The sequence below is a fragment of the Ixodes scapularis genome, unplaced genomic scaffold (assembly GCF_016920785.2).
Source record: "Ixodes scapularis isolate PalLabHiFi unplaced genomic scaffold, ASM1692078v2 PGA_scaffold1__304_contigs__length_218370807, whole genome shotgun sequence".
NCBI lineage: Eukaryota > Metazoa > Arthropoda > Arachnida > Ixodida > Ixodidae > Ixodes > Ixodes scapularis.
The window spans coordinates 55,323,481-55,344,848 of NW_024609846.1; the positions used below are offsets into that span (position 1 = coordinate 55,323,481).

The following is a 21,368-nucleotide window of genomic DNA, read 5'->3' on the forward strand; positions in this document are numbered from 1 at the left end:
AGGCTTTTCGCTTCGATTCTTACACTATCGGCGGTATTTCGAGACGACAAGCTCCAACCGGTCGCCATTTGATGTTTGCCCCCTTTGACTTGGCTGCTCTTTGTCCCACTTAGCGGTCGTTAGGGCCGCCGAGAAGAAGGGGTCCCTGATTCAGGTTTTACACGCAGATCTTTCTGCACTTGACTGGAGTCAACGTAATTAATTTCTCCTGGAGCACGATCTTTTATCCAACAGGGTCACTGGGTAGAAGGGAAAGTGGTGTACGAAAGTTGGAAAGTGAAATACATATGGTACTGATAAACTTTTACACAAGGGGAGGTATATTTGCCTTGGAATATGTGGCACATTTTCAGAGCGAAGGGTCTCATATGGCCGGTGAGGTACTCCCGCGAATTCATGGTCTTCACTCACACGTAAGGGCTTACTCAAGAACATGCCGATGTAATGTCGACCGTCCACATGAAAACGGGCCGAATGGTATTTCTTATCTATTTCCGTGGAAGGGTCTCGTTGCCTTCTGGTGGAACACCCTTCCTCCAGACATAATCGAGTATTTCCTTTGTTTAATTTTTTTTTCATCGACTGGATTGGATTATATAATGAAGCCCCTTGTATTGTTTCCAAGAAAAATGTTATATATCTAGAGCAGTGTATTGTTAGTCATTTTAGGCATTTTAGTGTAAGTATACAATACACATCTCGATGTTTTGTAGAGTTTTCTTTAAGTCTAAATTTTGCATTTCCGTGGTCTTTTTTGCGCCTACTTGATACTAGCCCTGCTCATTAAAGCTAACTTAGAATCGCAAAGATATGAAGCGCCAGATAGAGACAATGTCGTGAATTTAAAATTGTGCTAATCACTATAATATTGAACATATGTTTCCAAAAGCGGCCGTAGCTGTCAGCGGCCAGGAAGGTAGGGAGGTAGCAGGAAGAAATTTATTTTCTAAGCGTCCCATTTTTTTTTTTTATGACAGATGCTTAACGTTTGAGGGACTGGGGGTTGGCCTCTTGTTGCCACACTCCGAGCGTGCTAAGTCACTAACCTCAAAGCACCAAAAACAAAGAACAAATAGACCGCAAATAAGCCAGCTATAGACCTTTTCTTCGTGGGTAGCGCCATTTTTAATACCGTAGCGCCTCCTAGGATGCGTCGGACTCTGCGGCCGCGCTGGGTTGGAACGGATGCAGACCTCTTAAAGCATGAAATGCTTTTTAACTTTACACCAATTCCAGAATATTGTCCGTCGATCCGTCCGTTCGTCCGTGCCTTTCTCGCTAAATTTAGCGGGGAAATTGAATTAACGCTTAGCATCACGTGATGACAATTGATGTCACGTGATCTGACGCCACGTGGCCTGTCGTCACGTGACCTATCCACCAATTAAATGTCCCCGCGAAATTCAGAAGAAAATTTAATGTGACGTGACTTGACTTCAAGACAAACACGACAATTTTGTTTCCCAGCTAAATTTAGTGGAATAATTGCTGTCACGTGTCATATACATCAATCCAATTTTCCCACTACCTAACAGGAAAATTGACGCCACTTTACCTATATACGCCAATTTAGTTTGCCCGCTAAACTGGCCGGGAACATTCCCGTCCCGTGCCCCTATGTACCCGGACTCCCCACTCATTGTAGCAAAGTAGAGAGTTTTAGTAGATCGTTCCGATACCTCCGATAGCCCCGATAACGATACTATGCATGCACAAGGGAGGCGGTGGCGGAGTATCGGGATATCGTTATCGGAGTCATGGGAACGATCTACTAAAACTCTCTAATAACTGGGTTTTGTTGCTCCACTCAATGTAGTATTATTGCGTGTTGCCCACTCAGTGTAGTGTTGCCCACTCAATGTAGAAAATGTTGCCCCACTCAATACAGTCGGGCAACATTGGCGGTTGCCATTGCTTGGACACGAAGCGAAGGATTGGATCCAAGTCTTTGCCAAACGCTGACGTCACACTCGCGTCCAATACATGCTCAGAGCACGTGATCAAGCAATGGAGGACAGGCGTTGGCACAGACTCTTGAGATGGGTCTGTTGATAAGAATCACGGATAAGAATAAAGGTGTTGTTCACCCTCGGAAACAACGGCTTAATGTATTCTCATTGATTTTAAACTATCCCACCTTAAATACTGAATTTCATGCGTAATAGAACCGTGAAGATAAAGGTCGCTGAAAATTGTTTGTCTCACAATGACGTGCGATTGTGACGGTGTCCGGTGAAATGCAGTTTCATGACCGCCATCGGGGTCTTTCTCCCGTTTGCCCCCAACCACCGTGCCCCCAACCCAGCAGGAAGTAAATCGCGCAGCAGCCCCTTTTCACTGCTCTCTCGCATTTTTTCATAAAATGGTCTTTACTCGTCGTTGTGACAATGACGCCATAACGCCGAACTATACAACGCTTGAGCAGCACCCGTTTAAGGAAAAAAAAAAGTGTTTTGCGACAGCCAGTTTTACTGACATGCAATATTGACGCCATAGAATGTGCGATTCATGTTATCGCTTGGCTATAAATAAGTGCAATCGCAAACTGAGTCTTATTTGCATTTGTTGTTCACTTCCACCTCTTAGACGTGGCAGTGTTCGAGTCCTTAAGCGTAATTGTAATTAGTTGAACTGCCTTTTTTTTAACTGCTTTAACTTATCATCATGACTAAAAATTCGTGCACATTTAACAAACGCAGGTGGCGCTGTGCTGGCTGGCGACACTGACCCATGGCCAGCCGTCCCAGAGCGCGCCCTTGTACCGGCAGCCTCAGCCAGAGCGACCCCGAGCGTCGGAACGGCCGTCTCCTTACTTCTACCCGCCTGCTCCCGTGCATTACGTGAACATCGGCGAGAAGCTGGATGGCGACTACAAGTTCGGCTACGACACCGGCAGCGGCCCCGCGGGCCAGAGCTACCGCGAGGAGTTCAGACTCCCTGATGGAAGCGTGAAGGGCTCCTACGGCTACATCGACTCCCGCGGTCACATGCGGAAGGTGCACTACACGGCCGGCAAGAGCGGCTTCATCATCCTCAAGGACGAGCGCATCGTGGACAAGAAGTCGTCGACATCGGCTCCCAAAGCGCCGCTGGTTCAGTACCACGTGACCACGCCCCCCCGCCCCGAGTACACGACCGAGGAGCCCGAACCTGTCGTTCAGCAGACGGTTGCTCCAGTTCAGCAGGAGAGCAGACAACTGGAGCGCCAGTACGTTGCCGCTCCCGTGGTCTTGCAGAAGTCTGCCCAGGAGTTGCAGGCGGAGTACAACAGAAACCTTCTGGCGGCGTCGTCGACGGTTCCTCGGCAGCAGTACGCCTCCCCCGAGGGAGCTGAGCAGGGGGAGCCCCTGGACCAGCCTCCCAAGCCGGCCCCGAGGCCCCGGCAGCAGAGGAGGAGGTACGAGGAGCCTATGGTCACATACGGACCTCCAGTCGTGAACAAGTTGCTGTTGTCGTACAGCATCGGTGTTCCGAGCTAGGCTGCTCCCTTGGTTCACTCGGCTGATGTGCTTCCTGCTAACTGCTTTTGCTGTTGTTGTTTTTGCCGAAAGGATCGAGTTCTTGGGGAGCATCTGCAGCTTTACCTTATCCTCGTTTTACGCAGCAAAGATGCTCTCGTTGCGGCTGTTTTGCATTACCTCCAAGGTTGCTATGTAATTGAACTGCCGTTTTGAATTTTCAAGGTGAGTTTAGTAACACCCGCGTGTTTGTTGAACTGCGAAACCCGTATTTCTTCACTACTTCACCCTGTTGCTTCTTTTTCTTTTGTATGGGATGACAGTTATGGAAGTCACTGTAATTTCAACATTAAACGGGTACAATGCAGAAGGGGCAGTTCATTTTTTATGTTATTGATGAACGGGAATAAAGTGGTACGACATGACAGATGAAAGCTGACCCTGCGTTTGTCGATTTGCATAACCTAACCTATAACCTATACGAGCGTAGAACAAAATAAACAGACACCGCGTGTTGCGAGATCGTTCTCGAACTACCCTGAATTAACTTGCAGAATACGCTGTGCACCGTTTACCAACTGCCCCGATGACATTAAACCCTCGGCATCTGGTTGAATTGAATATATAGCTTAATGCATATATGTGGAGAAACTTAAAAAAAGAACGATAAATATTCCTAAAAACTTAGGGAGATATTTCCATACTCCTAGCGAATGCGTAGCGGTATTTTATTAGAATGGAAGTATGATTGCCACTATAGGACACTCCAATTACGTCAACAGGCAACTGAAACGTCCCTAACCAAAGCATAGCCGAGATCCATAAAAAAAATATCCGAAATATCTCACTTTTTCGTGCGACAAAATGGTCAATTGGCACTAGTCGTGTACTCGAGGTGACGAGATTTGTGACTCTGCAGTCTCTGTCGGAATATTTCCGAACAAATTGATTTTGCAAATTGTTTTATGGTATAGTCTATAATCTAAAGAGAATAAAACATAAAGGAGTAGGGAAATGCGCTCTACACGTTACAAGGGAAACTTCATCGCTTCCACAGTGTTCCTGTACCACAGCATGACCATCATGCGCAAAAAAAAAAAAGTGCCCGCGCAATCGACTTTCAAGAACTTACTTGAATGTCGCGATGAAACTACAGGGAGGAACTTAACCTTTGCGTTGCACAGGCTACGTTGTGGAAAACAACACATTCACCGGAAAATTGGTGACCGGCCTTTGAAATAAAGGGCAGAAAAATAAAACTCACAGGAAGCCTCTGTCGTTCTTATTGTCTAAGTGCAGCAAATCAAATGAAGAAAAAAACAAACGAAGAAAGCTGCAATTGCGAAGACAGGTCATGTCCATTTTTCTTGCTCTTTGCCTTTTTCGTCGGGTGTAATCTGGGAAAGTTGCTCGAGAATAACGCTTTAATTTCAGAGGCCTGCTAATTATAGTGTTCTTTTATGCACGCATCGTTTGAGGGTGTATTAATGACCAGTGGCAGTCGCTGCATTCCCGAAATAAAAATAAAGTTGAGAGCTCATAAAGAAAGGGTGCACGGTTCAAACTTACGTGCGTGCCTTTGGCAGAACGCAAACTTGCGTTTACATTTTGTACTTTCGGTTGCGCTCTCTTTCCTGGCATAGAAGTCGAGGCGGCAATTTTCGCCTGGAGCTCTCAGAGTTTCGCAACCACTGTGATTGAGGTTTCGGAGGAGGGGGAAATGGCTTCGCACGCAGTACTTCAAGATCAGAAGAAACGCTTTCGGCGTATATAATTATACCGGCCAATAAAAATGTGCAAACTATGTTTTGTCTGTCCCACATTCAAACGTAAGTAACTGTTTGTGCGTCTGCCTCCACACCACATTAACCCAAACGCGTCTAGATGGCGTTTTGTTTTTCCTTCTAATTTTCACATTAACATTTTGAATATAGTCTGTAGTGCTCTGGGTTGTCCATAAGAAAAACTTTCATTTTGATATATCCACAAAGAGAACTACATTGTGCCTAAAAAGTGGTACACTGTCATAGCAATAAAAACAAAACACGCCAGCTCTGCTTTTTTCTTAGTGTAACTAGCGAGCAGCGGTGAATAAATAAATATTATGCTCAGCATAAACTACTTAATAAATTGAAGTGTTAGTTTTGTGGCAATAAAAACACTTGTTAGAGTGGATTCACAACACCCTGAATACGGTCAGGTTGCTTAAATGCAAGTAAATATTAAGCTTTGAAGTTACTTGTTTTAGAATATTGTGTTTTAAATATTTATTTATAAGTTATATATTCGTTTTGTTTTTCATGCAACTTTGCTATATTTTAATTATTAAGGTAAGATACATTGTCAAGAGAACTTGCCTATATTTATTGCCCGCTTTTGGTTATAGTTAGCTTTACGGAAGAATATTTTAAGTGAAACACCCTTGATTGAAATTTGGGTTTCTATAATTATAAGTACACTGAGTTTGTTTAGGCAGAATGATTGTTAGCAAGCTTCCGGATTCAGTGGCACTAATTCGGTTACTTTAGAACAACTCAGCTTGTTGGATTGTGCAACAAAACATTTGCGTCATCTATTAGTTAGAATTGAATGCCGATTTTTGCTTGCAATGCAATGACGAAGTACAACAATTTATATTGATCAATTTAGAATGCATTACGACTTTTGCAATTTACATTGAATCCACTTTAAATAATTTCTGGTTTCGCGATGCGCTTGAATGTCATTGATCGCATACAGCCTTAGTCGCGCGTGCTAGTTCTCAGAGTAGGTTTGTAAAACATTTTATTTTATTTTTTAAATTTATTTTAGCTTGAATGTATTTTTGAGCAAAAGAACGGCGCAAAAATGTAAAACTACAAAAAAAAAAATTACATGTAAATCAGCAATACCTTAAAGTAGATATGTGGACACATTTTCGAGTTACAGAGAATAAAATGTTAACAAAGATATATGTCTGTTTTTTTAATTTGTTTAAGACAATTTTATTTACGTATCGCCTTGAATGGCAAGGCTAAAGGCTGGTTTAACGGTTCACGGGGCCCTGCCACACTTTCAGAGATGGACGCGCAAGGCGTGCGCAGGCTGTCATGAGCAAACTGGAGTTTTTCACGTCATTCCCGCTTCCGTACTTCAACAAAAACACTTTCCAGGTAAAGCGAAACACTAAACTCAACGTAAAAGAAAACTACGAAGGAATATGACAGACCATTGTCGACTTTGGTTATTTTGTCTGACTCACTAACACCTCGACAATTTTGTTTTAGACTGTTTTATGACGGGTTAATTTAGTGTCTTCCAGAATAAAATATACATTTCAACAATTTCAATACCTATATTACCGTTACATCTTTTTCTAATAAAAAGAAAATCTGTTGCCCAAGCACATTTAATTAATTGGATCACGTTTTGAATATTCACCAGTATACACAAAGACAAATTAACGTGGTGTATTTTGACTTTTCAGAGCTCCTGCATACCTATGTTGCCACAAATTGCTGTACCAAAATTATATTTCATCACTATAAAGAATCTAATTAATTTAGATTATCCATGAGCTTTATACTGATGTTTATTTAGGAAGCTACATTCTACAGTTTTAAGCAGTTCTGCAGAATGTATGGGCTATATACTCCTGAATAAGAAATGATAAAAACGTTAATGACAAATATAAAGATGGACCTTAATACGGAAACTATATTCTTAAAGTCACACACTCCCCCCCCCCCCCCCCCCCCCCCAAGAGAAAAAAAAAGGAAGAGAAGAAAACTAGACTAATTTAAATGCAAAGACAAGAATTACAAAATAATAAATAAAACAAACTAAACGGATAAGAAATTGTGTGACTGATCTTATTGAGAAATCAAGTAGCGTTCGTTCAATGTGGCAGTTGGAATCGTACTGCGTAGCCAGAATAGTAAATAGCATATAACTTGCAAAAAATGTATATGCCTTCCTGAAGCACAAAACCCCTAAAGACCTAACATAAAGCTTTCTTCTCATGTTTTCCAGAAAGCGCCCCAAGACAGTCACGTCAACAACCGAAGCTCCTCCACGCGACATCGAGGTCCAACGCCCGACTCAAGACCAAAGGGTACTTCAACTCCAGCCCCTTCCTCAAGCCCAGCCGATACCTCCCCCCGAGCTCCCCCCTCAAGTAGTACAGAGGGTAGCTCACATACAGGGTCCACCTCCACTCGTTCAACGTGTGGTCCAACCCCAGCGTCCTCCTCCAGTCCAACGACCTCCCCAAGTCCATCGCCAACCTCTACCTCAACGACTAGCACAAGCACAAAAGGCAGCTCCCGTGGAGCAGCTACCGAATTCAGAACCAGAAACCTACGTCCCTCCCGCGAGCCTCGTCGACTCAACTCACGGTCTTCCTCGGGGACCCAGTGGATTCGGAGCACGGATCAGTGGCAGACGCGCGAAGCCTGTCTTCGACGAATCGGACCAGAACTCTGCTCCAGAAGTCCAGCCAGAGCGGAAGCCCTCCCGACAGAGGACACGCCAGCCGGCGCGACGCACGCGACGTCCCACCGTTCCACTGGAGTCTGAATTCAACCAGCCAATCCCGGTTACCAGGTCATCGGGTCGATCAGCCACCACGCAAAGGCGGCGCCGCGTGAAGGTGGTCAAGGTTCCACAGTACGAGCAAGTAGAAGAGACAACGACACTGCCGAGCACAACGACCACGCCGGTCCCGCCTCCGACCACACCGCCGCCTCCACCGGCAGAAACCGTTACGGTGGCTACGACGCCCCAGTTTGTGACTCCTTCGTTTCCATCGGCTGAACAATCATTTTTCAAAACGCACGGTCTCCAATATAACCCCTTCAACCCATACACTCAAAGTTTGCCGGTACCCCAGCAAGCGTCACCTTTCGGACCGCCGTCACCCTTTGTTTCTCAAACACTCCCGCCACAGGACGTACAACCAAAGTCATTCTTTTCTCAGAAGGAAGAGGACGGCAGGCATCCAACGACGTTTCAACCACCACGGCCGTTCCCTCAGCAGCCTCAGCTGAGTGAACAAGCGCCGCCGCGACAACCAGAGTTTGAGGTACCTCCACGTACTATTTATCAGCTACCTGGCTTCTCACCTTCACAACCTCCGACAACTCCTCAGATTGTGTTCCCAACCGGAAGACCTCCATTTGCTACAGAAAAGAATTCAGATGCAGTTCAAAACGTCCCTGTTCCTGGACAAGTGAATAGAACGCTGCCCGTACCTTTCGACGCGCTGGGCCGTGGCAACATCACTGTACAAACGACACGACCACCATTCCAGCAGTTTTTCAATTACCAAGGCAGGTTCCCTCCTCAGCCTCCGCCTCCTCCCAGCAGTCCATTCGGAACCGTACCAAGAGCCGCGCACGTGTTTGGACCTCCAGTGACTCCATTCCAGTCTTTCCCTGGCCAGTTCTCCGACGATCGGTTTCGTCCTCCAACGCCGCTCCCACAGCCACCTCCATTTAGCCGCCAGTCGTTTTTGCAGTCCCAACAGTCCCAGACAACGCCGATACAAGACACTGCGTCCTCAAGTGGAACAACGCCACTTCAGCCTCAGCTGAACAGCCTGAGAACGCAACCCTTCGAGGTGACAACTCCAACCACGCCTGTTGAGCCACCGTTCAGCGACTATACTGTGACCACGCCTCAGCAAACTACGCCAGCACCGCCGCTCTTCTCGCAATACACTAACGCGAGGACGTCACCCGTTCCGCAGCCAACGCCAGCACCGACTACTCTGGCGCAGTTCAGCGATGCTAGGACGATACCTGTTCAGCATTTTACGCCATCCCCGCCTGTTCAGCAACAGTTCAGAAACTTCGGTACGAGCCCCGGTCAACCTCAGCCCACGGTCGCTTCTCAACCTCAGTACAGTAACCAAGGAGTCAGTGTCGCCCAACCTCAGTCCGGAGTCTCTGTGCAGCCACAGTATACCACATTTGGCGCACAGGGCGCTCAGCGTCCCTCCACTGTGCCGGACTTTGGAAACCTGGGAAATGTTCAGCAATCCTACGACCCTTACCAGCAGTTCAATGGAGGTTTCCAGCTCCCCAACACACTCTTCAGCCCCGTGCAGCAAAGCTCCCAGCAATTGGACAACCCGTACCAGTACACGGTGTCCAACCCCTTCCAGGCGCAATTTGGGGGCCCTTACCAGCCTCAGTACAGCAACCTCCAGTCATTCCCACAGTATCAGACCACAGCAGGTAGAGGCCTGGGCAGCCTCCAGGATAGTAGCGCACGAAGCTACAGAGCCACTAACCCGCCGGTCATTGACAGAACGCTCCTATCGTATGACATCGGAGTACCGGTAGGATCCAAGTCTTGAAATTCTACTCTCGAAGATAATTGAGAGAGGGTACGTGACCAACCTCCAAAATAGTTCAACAAGCCAGAAAAAAAGTATTAAGACCATTCTTGAAATGCACGTCAGCAATGGTTTGTTGCCAAGAAAAACAAACGTTTAATGTGGTTTGTTTCACAAACAAACCAATCGTTTAATATCGACGTGTTGCAAAGCTACATCTTATATTGAAAATTATTTTGAAAACTCACAGTAACTACAGATGATTTATTAACAATATTCATCAGTTAAGAAATATGCTAATAGAGAACTAATTTCTGGGGACACCTTTCACTACTCGTTAATTTGAATATTGTGTGTTTTGTTGTTACCTCGCTTTATAGACTTTGTTGATCATGGGATTATGCGTCAAGCGCAAGATACGAAAGTGCGAAGGTTGTTGTTGTCTCCGCCTATGAAAAATTCGAAGTAACGCCAATATCTTCACGATGGAACATATAAAAAGACTACTAAGCTGGTAAACCAGTACGCTATCTTTAATGTATATTTATTCCTGAGATTTACACGTTATGATCATTATCGTTACAACTAGATATTCCATATACGGTATACAGTTTAGTGGCAAAAAAGAGCGAAAGACATACATACAATAACGTGGAGGGTACAGGGTAACTGGTTCAACTTTCAGTGATTGGCAAAAAACTAAAAATCGTTCAAGTGAAAATGATTTTTACAAATCATAATTAGTTTTAACCGCTCATGTAAAACGATTTGCACAGTTTAAGAGACATTATAACAAAGAGGATAACCATTTACGTTTCTTTTGAACCGCTTTAATAATACGAGATAATTGTCTGTAAACACTCTTAGACATCTACTGACCTTTTACTATGGACTCTATAATAAACACTCCTTTCGGCAAAATATAGGGATATACAACTCAAAACAACCATAACGTCCTAGACAGTTGTGTGACAGAAGGCTCCGTCAATGCAAATACATTCGCGCTTGCTTTTATTCTTGTTCTGTCAGTCGAAGGTTTTGTCCCCATCATGCTTGTTTCGCCCATGGCTTATGTATGCGAGACCAGGCTCGCAGGCTTATGACTAGCTCTTGAAAAAGTTAAGTTGTTTGTATGTGAATGTGTATATACTTGTGTTTTTTTTTCGAAGAAATTTAGAGCCACTGGTGTTGATATCGCACAACTTTATTAGCTCCTTTTGGCGATATGAGTATAGTTTTGTTATACTATACGACTATACTGCGGCTATTGCCTTTTTTGCCTTGTCTTTGGCAGTGAATAAAGTTGTTTGTTGTTTCTCACGTCTAGATTATCATTCATTAAAGTAATGCGATGAATATTCGGTGAACTTTGACAAAACATAAAAGGTAAGTTTTTATAATGCGTCAGTCAGAAAAAAAGTAAACGAAAAAAGGATGGAGTTCAAATTTTCCATCTTGCGATTAACAGTTTAATAAAGCACCGTACTTAATTTACGTACCTAGCTTGCATGGCAGACTCACTGGCAGTAGGAACTACATACAACACGAAATGGGTAGGGGAGTTAAGAATGGAGGACTCATAAAAATCAACGACCACGTAGCCTCTCGAATAACATACCGTAGCTCAACAACTATTTTGTAGGAGCACAGGGCATCCTCAATGAACGGTGTGCATGGATGTATTTGGATAACCCCGAAAATAAAAATAATAGCGAATGCTAAAATAATAATTATTACAGAAGTACACGGGCAAAGCGAGGCGCAGCATTTTTCTCCCATCTAACAAATTCATCTTGAACAGTTATTTATTGCGCTGCTAGCACCATTCGGACTCCCTGTGTGCACTGTCTTCTTTCACGTCTCTTTGTATCGACTGGTTCAATATAAATAGTGTTGAAGGCCTTCGCTCAATGCCACGGTTTAACCTCAACTGTTGTAACGTGCAGTGGTGTGCGTGTCCTCGTAATGAACGAAACCCAGAGACACTGAAGACAAGACACACACAAAGGAAAGCGTACGAATACACCAATGTTCGTCTTGGTAGAGTCGTAGCGAACTTCCGAAGCCCCAAGATATCACAGCCTCTGGTGCCTCAATATGCCTAGTTCTCGGTAAAACAATACTGTAGGAAAAAAAAAAAAGAAAAAGAAAAGAAAAAAAAAACTGGAATCCAGATAATGAGCGCAGAGCGCGGCACGTCCTGAGCCTTTCATTATTACCCCTCAGCCAATGAGATGGCGTCATTGGCCGATAAGCACGCCGAGGTACGAATCGCGAAGCAGGAAGCAGGAACGTAGTAAGCCGCGCCCTGCGTTTTTTTAAAACTCCAAGTGACTATGGTCAATGCTAACGGCGCAAACACTGGGATCTTTTTCTCCTTATACAAAGTGCAAGAAGAAGCTAAACGCTTTCCAGCAGATGTATGTGCTCGGATCCATTGCCTTCCCTCACAAGAAGTATAGTTGAGTTTCACTTCAGTTTTTAATGTACCCTGGGTGAATACATTGGAAGCTGAATTGAAAGTTGTTCATAACTTTTGTAATGGTTCTTTTTTTTTTTTGATTTTAGCTATAGCGAGTTGAAAAAAATGACGCTTTATTATTTGTAGGCTGGTGGCCAGGCAACTATCTTACCAGCCAATCTCTTCTTTTTTTAGAGAGAATGCACGCGAATTGAACTTTATATATATATATATATATGTATATATATATATATACATCAGCCTAATCGCGTATAGTTTGGGTCGGTACTTGAATCAACTGTTCCCGGCCGAAATATGTCCCTTGTCCTTTGGTGCTTTTGTACATTCATGAACCAACTAGCTCAACTGAACAGTTTGTTGCAAAATATAGCAGTATTACGTTTTGACCGAGGCGATCCTTCTGAGCTCATGTTTGCCTCGACATGCGGTGCGTCGGCAGTCGATGCAACAGTTACTGTTGTCTTTATCCTGAGACCCACGTAAGCTGGTCAAGCTGGAAATTATCGATATAGGCCAACACCACCTAGACAGAAGGCCTCCACACGCGTCATCATAGTCAGATCGATCGAGGCGAGAGATTGGGCACGAGTGCTGCGTCAGTGTTCGGCGGCGGCTCGTGGCCAATCAGCGCGTCGAAGGTCGGGCTCGGGTCCAATAGCCGACCGAGCGCGATCCGACTGTGATGACGTTTCATAGAAGAAGAGGAAACCATTCGGAGGCCTTCTGTCTAGGTGGCCCGCGTACGAAGGCTTCCTTCCAAGCACAGCGCCGTGTATGCCTCGCCATCTGTTTTCAGTGTGGCGCACTACAAATTTCTGGAACGCGAACGACCGCCGATATGGCGGTAGCGCGCGTTTTCTTCTCCCGTTATACAACCGCTTGACAACCTAGTGAAGACTGTCCGCGCACATTCTTTCTACTGAGCTGCGTAACGTGGCGATAATCACGCATGCTTCATAACTACTTATAGACAGCGGTAAATCGATTTCGCTGTGATCGGTCTTCCATGATTGGACCAGTACTGACTATGACGTCAGGAAAAGATTTCTCTTCGACGGTAATAAGAGGAATGGAAAAACTTCAATTTTGGCGGTGTTGGCAGCGTTGGTTTCAGAGCGCAATGATTTCAAGCTTCCACCATGCTCATTACAAACACCATGGAACTTGTTGTTCGCAAGGTAATGAAGTCACGAGCAGGAACCATGGGAGGGCGCCACCAAAACATCTCGCCGCTAATAGTGCATCGAGTGCATCTATACCACACCAGGTCGGGAGGCACGCTCCAACCATCATTCTTCCGCTACTGAGTGCGCCGTATCGCAAACTTCTTCAAACAAGTGAATGAGTCAGTGTCCGAGAAAGCGGAACGTCACTTACGTTATATTTATTCGGCTGAACAAAGCAAGTGCTTATATAAAGTCACGATACCCCGTTTTCGCATCAGCTGAATGCCAAGAGAACTCTACAAAAAGTCGGTGAGTCTACTTTCACGCACAACACTCGGAGAACCAATAAGCGCAACTTACGGAGACAGCTCAGCGAATGACGATGCCGAAACATATGTTTAGAGCAGAAAACGCAATCTGAGTTGTGACATTAAGCAATGCAAAACGTCACGCCCTCGCATTGCTTAATATCACAACTCAGACTGCGTTTTTTGGTCTAAACGTATGTTTCGGCATCGTCATTTGCTGAGCTGCCTTCGTAAGTTGCGGTGATTGGCTCTCCGAGTGTTGTGCGGGAAAGCAGACGCACGGGCTTTTTTTTAGAGTGAGGTACAAAATGTGCATTTGAGTCCGCATAAAGTTTTGCAGCCCCTATGGCGCCGAGAACAGAGCCGTAAGGGTGGATAGCACATTGTTTCAATGTAGTCTTTTACAATTGATGTGTGGCCCTGACACGTCATCGGGTTCGACCGATCGTTCTGCTACAGCTCGATTGTGTGTTTTCGGCCTACTAAGCACCATTATATGATACGCAAATTATGCTCTGACATCTGCCACTTGAACGCACCAGAAATCCTACCTTTTTCTTATTAAAGATGCTTATAAGAAGGCGACCTCTTTCTTTTTGATCAGCTGACGTGTAAAGATTAGGTGGTGCCGCGCGCAGAGGCGAGATTTGGTGTTCATTTTACTGCGATAGCCGTTAGTGAGGCACTTGGCGGATGGGCCGACGACCGCGCTCCTTATCGACGCGGGTGATTTCGAAACTCCGCCAAAAGAATCTCATTGACATCGCGTCGCTGACGTCACACCGCGCATCTCGTCACATGTTGTTACCAACGTTACTAGATTACCTCAGTTGTGGAACTCCCGCGGAAGAGGGTACCCCCCTCACTCACTTCAATCCGTCGTTCGAAGCGCCATCTCGATTTTCGTTTACGAACTGTGTGTTCCATAGAGTACGGTGGAACGCCATCTAGACGCTGCGCTTCGAAACGTACGCATGCCGTAGAATACACTGCAGTTACCAAAGCAGCCGTCCGGGGGGTTCTGCTCGTGCATGCCGCGTCTATGAGCAGTTCCGCAACTGAGCTAATCTAACAACATTGCCTGTTACCTGGCGTCAGCTCACACCATGACGTAACATTGCCATGTCAAGTCACGACTTAACGACGTCGGGTGACACAGTGAGTCACGTAATGTCATTTCGTCACGTGACGCTGTGATGTCACGTGGCATTCAGACGTCACGTAACAATACGTCGTCACGTGACGCCTTGACGGCACGTGGAAATGTATATGGGCGGTTTAATTTTCATATTTTGTGGAGCACGTTCCAAGAAGAACAATCCTTTTTATTTTAATATCCTGACATGTTTAGTTTCTGAGAGAAAAAAGAAATCCCAAAGAAGCGGGAAGGAACGACGTAGTTTTGACGATTGTCGTGTGTGGCGTTTTTGAATTCCTCTCAATCTCGAAGTATTTCAAAGAGAGCTTCTACATTTTTTCATAGTTATTTATATGCAAGTCGGTAAAACGACATTTCAACTACTATTTATTATTCGTCGATCCAATCTTTGTAAAAATTTCCAAACATGCCTCCGCGAACAACTGTGACCTAAACTGCGGATTTTTTTTTTTTTTTTAGAACACTTTGTTTAGTTTTGTTTTTACAATAATACCACGTGTAGAGTCTTTAATTTCCTTCCACATAACGGAAAGTTTGTGTCTTAATCACGCACAAGTACTGAGAAATAAAATATGAAACAGAGAAGGTTTTCGCAAGTTTGTTCTATTTCAGCACGCGGTATAAAAAAAAAAAAAAGAAAAAAAAAGTTTTATTTTCATTTTTTTTTTGCGTCGCGTCGCGTTTTTTCTTTTTTTTTTTTACACTTTTCTTGTAGCCAGCATACATTCCGTTAGAGGTATATGCACTAGTTTTTAGTTTTAAGCCTCTAAATATGCTAAAAAAGAGCAAATGCTGATAGTGGGTTTATCGGTTACAGCTGTATATTTTAATCCTCATTATAATAATCTAAGGGACGTTTAATGAATAATCATATAAAAGACATTGATGTTGTTAGGCGTATAATAACAATAAGTTTGCAATTCCGAACGTCTAAACACTATAAAATCGCAACTGTGGAATGCGGGTTTTCAGACAATTTCCGCCCGGTGCCATGATTGAAAAGGCCACAAGCCTAAACCCTACGCGCTACATAATCTATACTACGTTAGAAACATCAAAGTATAATATTGTAAAACATTTTAGTAAAATACACTTCCTATTGGAAACGTAGATTTCTAAATTTTTATATTTTATATTTTTAAAGCAAAATTCATGTTGATAACAGAACAGAATCATTCTTTAGCACATTTAGAGGCTTAAAACTCAAAACCAGTGCATATAGCTCTAACGGAATGTATTCTGGGTAAAGGAAGAATGTAAAATAAACGCGAAGCAAAAAAAAATGTTTTTTTTATATATATATACAGCGTGCTAGAAATTTAACGAAAAGTGAAAACCTACTCTGCTTCATAATTTTATTTCTCATTAATCGTACATGCTAAAAACATAAACTTCGCTTAATTTGGAAGGGAATGGAAGGTTCTACACGTGTTATTATTTTAAAAGCGATACTGAACATAGTCGACTCAGAACAAAATCCGCAATTCAGGTCACAGTTGTTCGCGGAGGCACGTTTGGGATTTTTACACAGATTGTAGCGACAAATAATAGATAGCAGTTATAACGTCGTTTTACTTACTTGCATATATATCAGACTAAAAAAAATATAGACGCTCTCTTTTGAATACTTTGAGATTGAGAGTGATTCAAAAACGCCACACACGACAATCGTCAAAACCTCGTCGTTCTTTCCCGCGTCTTTGAGATTTTTTTTTCCAGAAACTAAACATGTCAGGACATTAAAATAAAAAGGATGGTTCTTCTTGAAACATGGTCCACAAAATATAAAAAATTGAAGCAAAATAAAAAATACGACTGCCACTCGTTGCCTGAATCCAAATGAAACCGCCCATATATCAAACTTGTACACGTTACTAAAAAATGTAAGGAATTACATTTAGAATCGCGCGAGGCTTAATTGTAACTAATAAGAGTTACAATTACTCGTACATAAAGTAAGTAGCCGCTACTTCGAAAAGTAATCCGCTACTTTCGCGGCGTTACTTTGTGCCTTACTCTCCTAGGGTAAAACACAAAACACAAGAGTATCATGGAAGTATATATTTTTGCCACCAGTCACACTTTTGTGACATTGAGCAACAGCTGGCTCTCAAAAATCTCGTCGGACGTCTTGCCTCGTTTCTAAGTGAGGATCTGGTCCACCGCACAAATGGCTCACGCACTGCCTTTCGGGCTTTTTGAGAAAAATGGAACAACTCTCTGGCGTTGGTGAAAGCGCAAAGCTCCGTTTGTACAGTTGCGCTCTTGGAATCGGAAAGCTATTAAAATCGCAATACAGCTAATTAAACCTCGAATGAAACCAATGTATGTGAATATATTATAAAAAAATATCTTATTCAACAAATATCGCCAAACGGTTGTGTAGGAAAGTAGTAACACGCGGTAATTACACATAACAAATAAATTATAGATTATGCTTTTATATTAAACTTTAATTAGCTCTGAACACTTGTCGTGCTTGGTGAGACATCGGGAAATAAGGGGATGGAGCTTTTTGGATGTATAAATAGAAAAAAAAATATTAGGTGATTCCTCAGAAAACGAAAATATAATGTCGATTGAATCGGAAATGTAGACGTATGTATGCCGTGGCTACCGATTCTTGATGCCGTCCAAAACGTATATAGCACGAGTCGGTCAGTAACCAGAGTTTGCTGTACATCGGCTAAATGCCCGGTGAGGCGATGACAGCAATTCTAATTTTGTGGATTACGAGCTATATAAGAGTCGTATCTTATACTTCCACGTCTGGAAGGTGTGAGCGAGCACCTTTATTTTGAAGCCGATCATCCAGGAGATAGGAAGCGCGATTCTCTCACCGCGGTGCCGCCATTTGTATAGACTATCTTTATACGGTATAACAACGCCACTTTTAACTCGATTTAATAATTATCTTACTGGTCGTAAAAATAGTGTCCGTCTATTTAGCAGTCTAGTCTATCAGAAGTCCTTAGACCTTCTTCCGGTATCCCCCATTGATCAAGCATAGGGCCACTTCTTTTTCTTGTATTTATCAATGACATCAACCTTTGCGTAAAGAGTGCGCAGATGCTTTTATCTGCGGACGACATCAAACTTTTTATGAGATATCAATCAGAAGATGACCCTGCTCTTTTACAGGACGACGTATTTATTACGCATTTCTGATTGGTGTTTTGATAATGTTTTAATTGTTAACCCAGTTAAAACCAATATACTCACTGTGTATAGAAAACGCCAAAACGTTTCTTACCCGTGCATACTTGGCAATTGCCACTATTCGACGAGTTGAAGAGGTACGCGACCTTGGCGTTCATTTCGATGGCTACCTTTTCTTTTCAAATCATGCTAGCCAGATTGTTGCTTCAGCTTTTAAAGTGATGGGAATGATATCACGCGTCACGCGTAACTTTTCCAATCCTTTATGTGTCGTCCGCTTCTTTTGCTCCTTAATGCAGAAATTAGACTCGAGTTTTGCGGTGCTGTATGTAATCCGCTTACTGCAGCTGACGCAGAGCGAATCGAAAGGGTTCAAAAACGATTGGCTCGAATTGTTCATGATAGGTATTTTGGGAGGAGATGTTTTTACGACTATGAATACATTCTTAGAGACCTATCTTAGCGCAACTTGATAAAAAGACGAACTGCTCGTGATGTTTTATTTTTAAATAAATTTGTTCACGGCCATATAGATTGTGAACTAGTGTCATCGCTGGGATTTCATGTGCCAGCTCGTGCTATGAAAGGAAAGAGTGTATTTTATCCCTCTGTGCAACCGAAATTGTCACCATTGGTGTGCATGCAAATTTGTGGTAAGGAATTGTCGCCTCACGTTGATGTCTTTCCAGACGTTTTAGTTTTGAAACGAGAGCTTGATTTATAGCTTTTCGGCTATTGACCCGCGCCGTATTTCGTAACAGTAGCAGGCATCGTTATGAAATTTTTTGTCTGTATTATATTTTATGTGCCACTACATTATAACCTATTGGTTGTTCTGGGGCAGGAATCAAATAAAGCATTGTTATTTTTATTATTATTTCTATTATTATTATCGCTGAAAGTTTCCATATATTACCGACGACGTGTCTTAATATTGTAAAGCAAAAAACACGTGATGCACAAAAGGGTGACAGGAAGGTAGGCAACCTGAAGCTTTTATAAGATTAGGTGAAAAGCAGCACAAAACCAAATGAACATTCGTATCTCCCAAAGTAGGGTGCCAGTTGATGTCACATCCTTTTCAGTCGACTTTAGCATTGAACTTTATTCAGCGAGAAATGGAGCATCCCCTCCTCTTGTTACATTATGGTCGTGATCACTAAACCAAGGACGGCATTGTTCATTGTCTCGAGCTTTTGGACGGCATGCAGTCCACGATCGTTTTGTGTCATCACCACGTTTTCGAAAGCAAAGAGGGAATGAAGGAACAAAAAATAAATGCGCGCACAGATCCGCTACAAAAGCTTGTGTGCACTTTGACAGTATTTATTTTTCTTTAAGGAGAAAACATTTTGACTCGAAGTATGGCTAATATTGTTTGCACCGAGAGTCCGATCCTTTTTTTTTTTTATCAGCGTGCGTCCCCTTTCGCCGTTGGCAAACAAGCTGACGAGTTGCGATTTGATAACAACCAACCCACGAAAAGAAAAAAAAAGATTTGAATCGAGACTTTTAAAAAACGTGAAAAAAGGTTTTTCCAGTAGGGCTTACCCTTACCAAAATAAAAGAAAAAAAAAGCTTTATTTAGAAACGCTTATTGTTGTTGGTTTTATATTTCCGTTCTTTTTCCCTTGAATGAAAACGAAATGTAAAGGATTACAACTATTCCCTTACATAAAGAAGTAACGAAACTGCTTTACAATTACTTTGTTACATATATAATTATTCCTTTCCAAAATCACTGATACATGTAACGGATTACAAGTAATTTCGTCACTTGTAACGGGTTACGTACAGGTCTGCATGAAACTTCTGATAATTGAAACAATAAAAAAAAATGAAAGACGTTTACAAGTTTCTGTAATGCCGATTTAGAGCGCAGCTCTTGAGAAGGAGGAAAGGAGGATACGGAGGAGAGGGAAGGGTGCGGAGGTAAATTTACCGAGCTCGAGGCCGCGACCTGCTCTACTCGTGGTAGTGCGGAGCGGGACGGATGCGTGCGGACGGTAGCGGGCTTGTTGGTAGAAATTGTGGTGTAGTACCATGTTGGCGGGGAAGCCCCAACGCACGGAGAGCAGCGGGGATGTTCCTCGTGCAAAGAAGGGGTGGTATGTTTCAAATTGCCAGCTTTCCTTCGTTGATTGACCAGTTGTTCAATAGTGTTTAGTTGCGCATACTCGTACAGGTGCCATGTAGGGGTATGCCGAGGGAGACCAGTCATGCCGCGGATGGCGTCCCTATTGATGATTTCAATAGTCTTCCACTAAGATGCAGTGAGACGCCGGAATTAAGCTTGGTATATCAATCGAGGTTGAAGGACGCTTTTAACCAGACGTTAGGCTACCTCAGTCCCCGCTCCGCCACATCGTTTAGAGATGCGTTGGATGAGGTGTGTTGTAGGTACCGCCGTTTTGCGTGCCGCTTGAAGCCACTGCTTGGCTGAGCCAGACTGGTGGATGAGGAGTCCCAAGGTCTTGGTTTGTGGAACCATCGCAAGCCGTGTCGAGCCAATTCTGAGGGGTATGAGAGTCAATGGCAGTTTCTTCCGGGCAGCGTTGTTGCATACATGAAGAAATTGCGATTTCTCGGGAGTCACCGTTAGGCCAAAGGTTGTTGTATGGCGGTCTAGTTTATTCAGCTCGGCCTGTAAGGCATTTTGTTGCACCTCTAGGGATGGATGAACTGACCACATTGGTGACATCATCAGCGTAAATTAAAAAACAACAACAACAAAAAAAAAACAGCGAAGGTGTATATCAGCGAGAGCCCAGGTCAGCGGGAGGGATGCAATGGTTAAATAGGAGTGGTGCAAGTACTGAGCCTTGGGGAACGCCACAGTTTGATGGGAAATTTGACGACTCGCCATAATATAGGCGGACGGCGAAAGTTCTGTTGGTAAGAAAGGCGTGGACAGCATTTATGGCACGAGGTGGGAGGCCGAGGACCACCATCGCCTCCAACAGTGGGGCGTGAGCGATATTGCCATAGGCCTTTGATTTGTCAGTAGCAACAAGTGTGCGAACCAAGTGGCTATAGGGTGGGAGATGTAGGACTTCCTTTGCAAGGCAGTCGCGGCCATCTTCCATTCCGCGATGTTGCTGGAATCCAATTTGATTGGGGTGATAGAGACAGTGGGCCACCAGCCACCAAGAGATACTTTTAACCATCATCCGCTCATAGATCTTTCACATGGTGGGAGTCAGTGATATAGGCCGCAGAGCTGTGAGTCCGGTCGGTGCCTTGCCCGGTTTGGGAATCGGCACTACAATCGAGTGTTTCCATGATATGGGGAGCTCGCCGGCTTCCCAGATCTTATT

The 21,368-nt window shown here is 43.7% G+C and overlaps 2 protein-coding genes across 2 annotated transcripts; both read left to right on the forward strand.

Annotated features, from left to right (window-relative positions):
• The first annotated feature begins 336 nt into the window (after positions 1-336).
• Positions 337-3,479, forward strand: LOC8023106. Its single transcript, XM_040211055.1, has 2 exons — positions 337-375; positions 2,700-3,479. Exons 1-2 carry the CDS (start codon positions 337-339, stop codon positions 3,477-3,479), a joined length of 819 nt encoding a protein of 272 aa, XP_040066989.1.
• A 1,771-nt stretch (positions 3,480-5,250) lies between these two features.
• Positions 5,251-9,798, forward strand: LOC120840478 (AT-rich interactive domain-containing protein 1A-like). The gene is made up of 3 exons (XM_040211056.1): positions 5,251-5,287; positions 7,470-7,551; positions 8,043-9,798. The coding sequence occupies exons 1-3, from the start codon at positions 5,251-5,253 to the stop codon at positions 9,796-9,798; spliced, it is 1,875 nt and encodes a 624-aa protein (XP_040066990.1).
• The last annotated feature ends 11,570 nt before the right edge of the window (positions 9,799-21,368 follow it).

Coding starts and splice junctions, on each gene's coding strand:
- LOC8023106 (XM_040211055.1), top strand. CDS start 337: ATGTGGCACATTTTCAGAGCGAAGGGTCTCATATGGCCG. Junction 376..2,699: donor CGAAGGGTCTCATATGGCCG/GTGAGGTACTCC, acceptor TAACAAACGCAG/GTGGCGCTGTGCTGGCTGGC.
- LOC120840478 (XM_040211056.1), top strand. CDS start 5,251: ATGTGCAAACTATGTTTTGTCTGTCCCACATTCAAAC. Junction 5,288..7,469: donor TGTCTGTCCCACATTCAAAC/GTAAGTAACTGT, acceptor CATGTTTTCCAG/AAAGCGCCCCAAGACAGTCA. Junction 7,552..8,042: donor GCCCGACTCAAGACCAAAGG/GTACTTCAACTC, acceptor CCCGGTTACCAG/GTCATCGGGTCGATCAGCCA.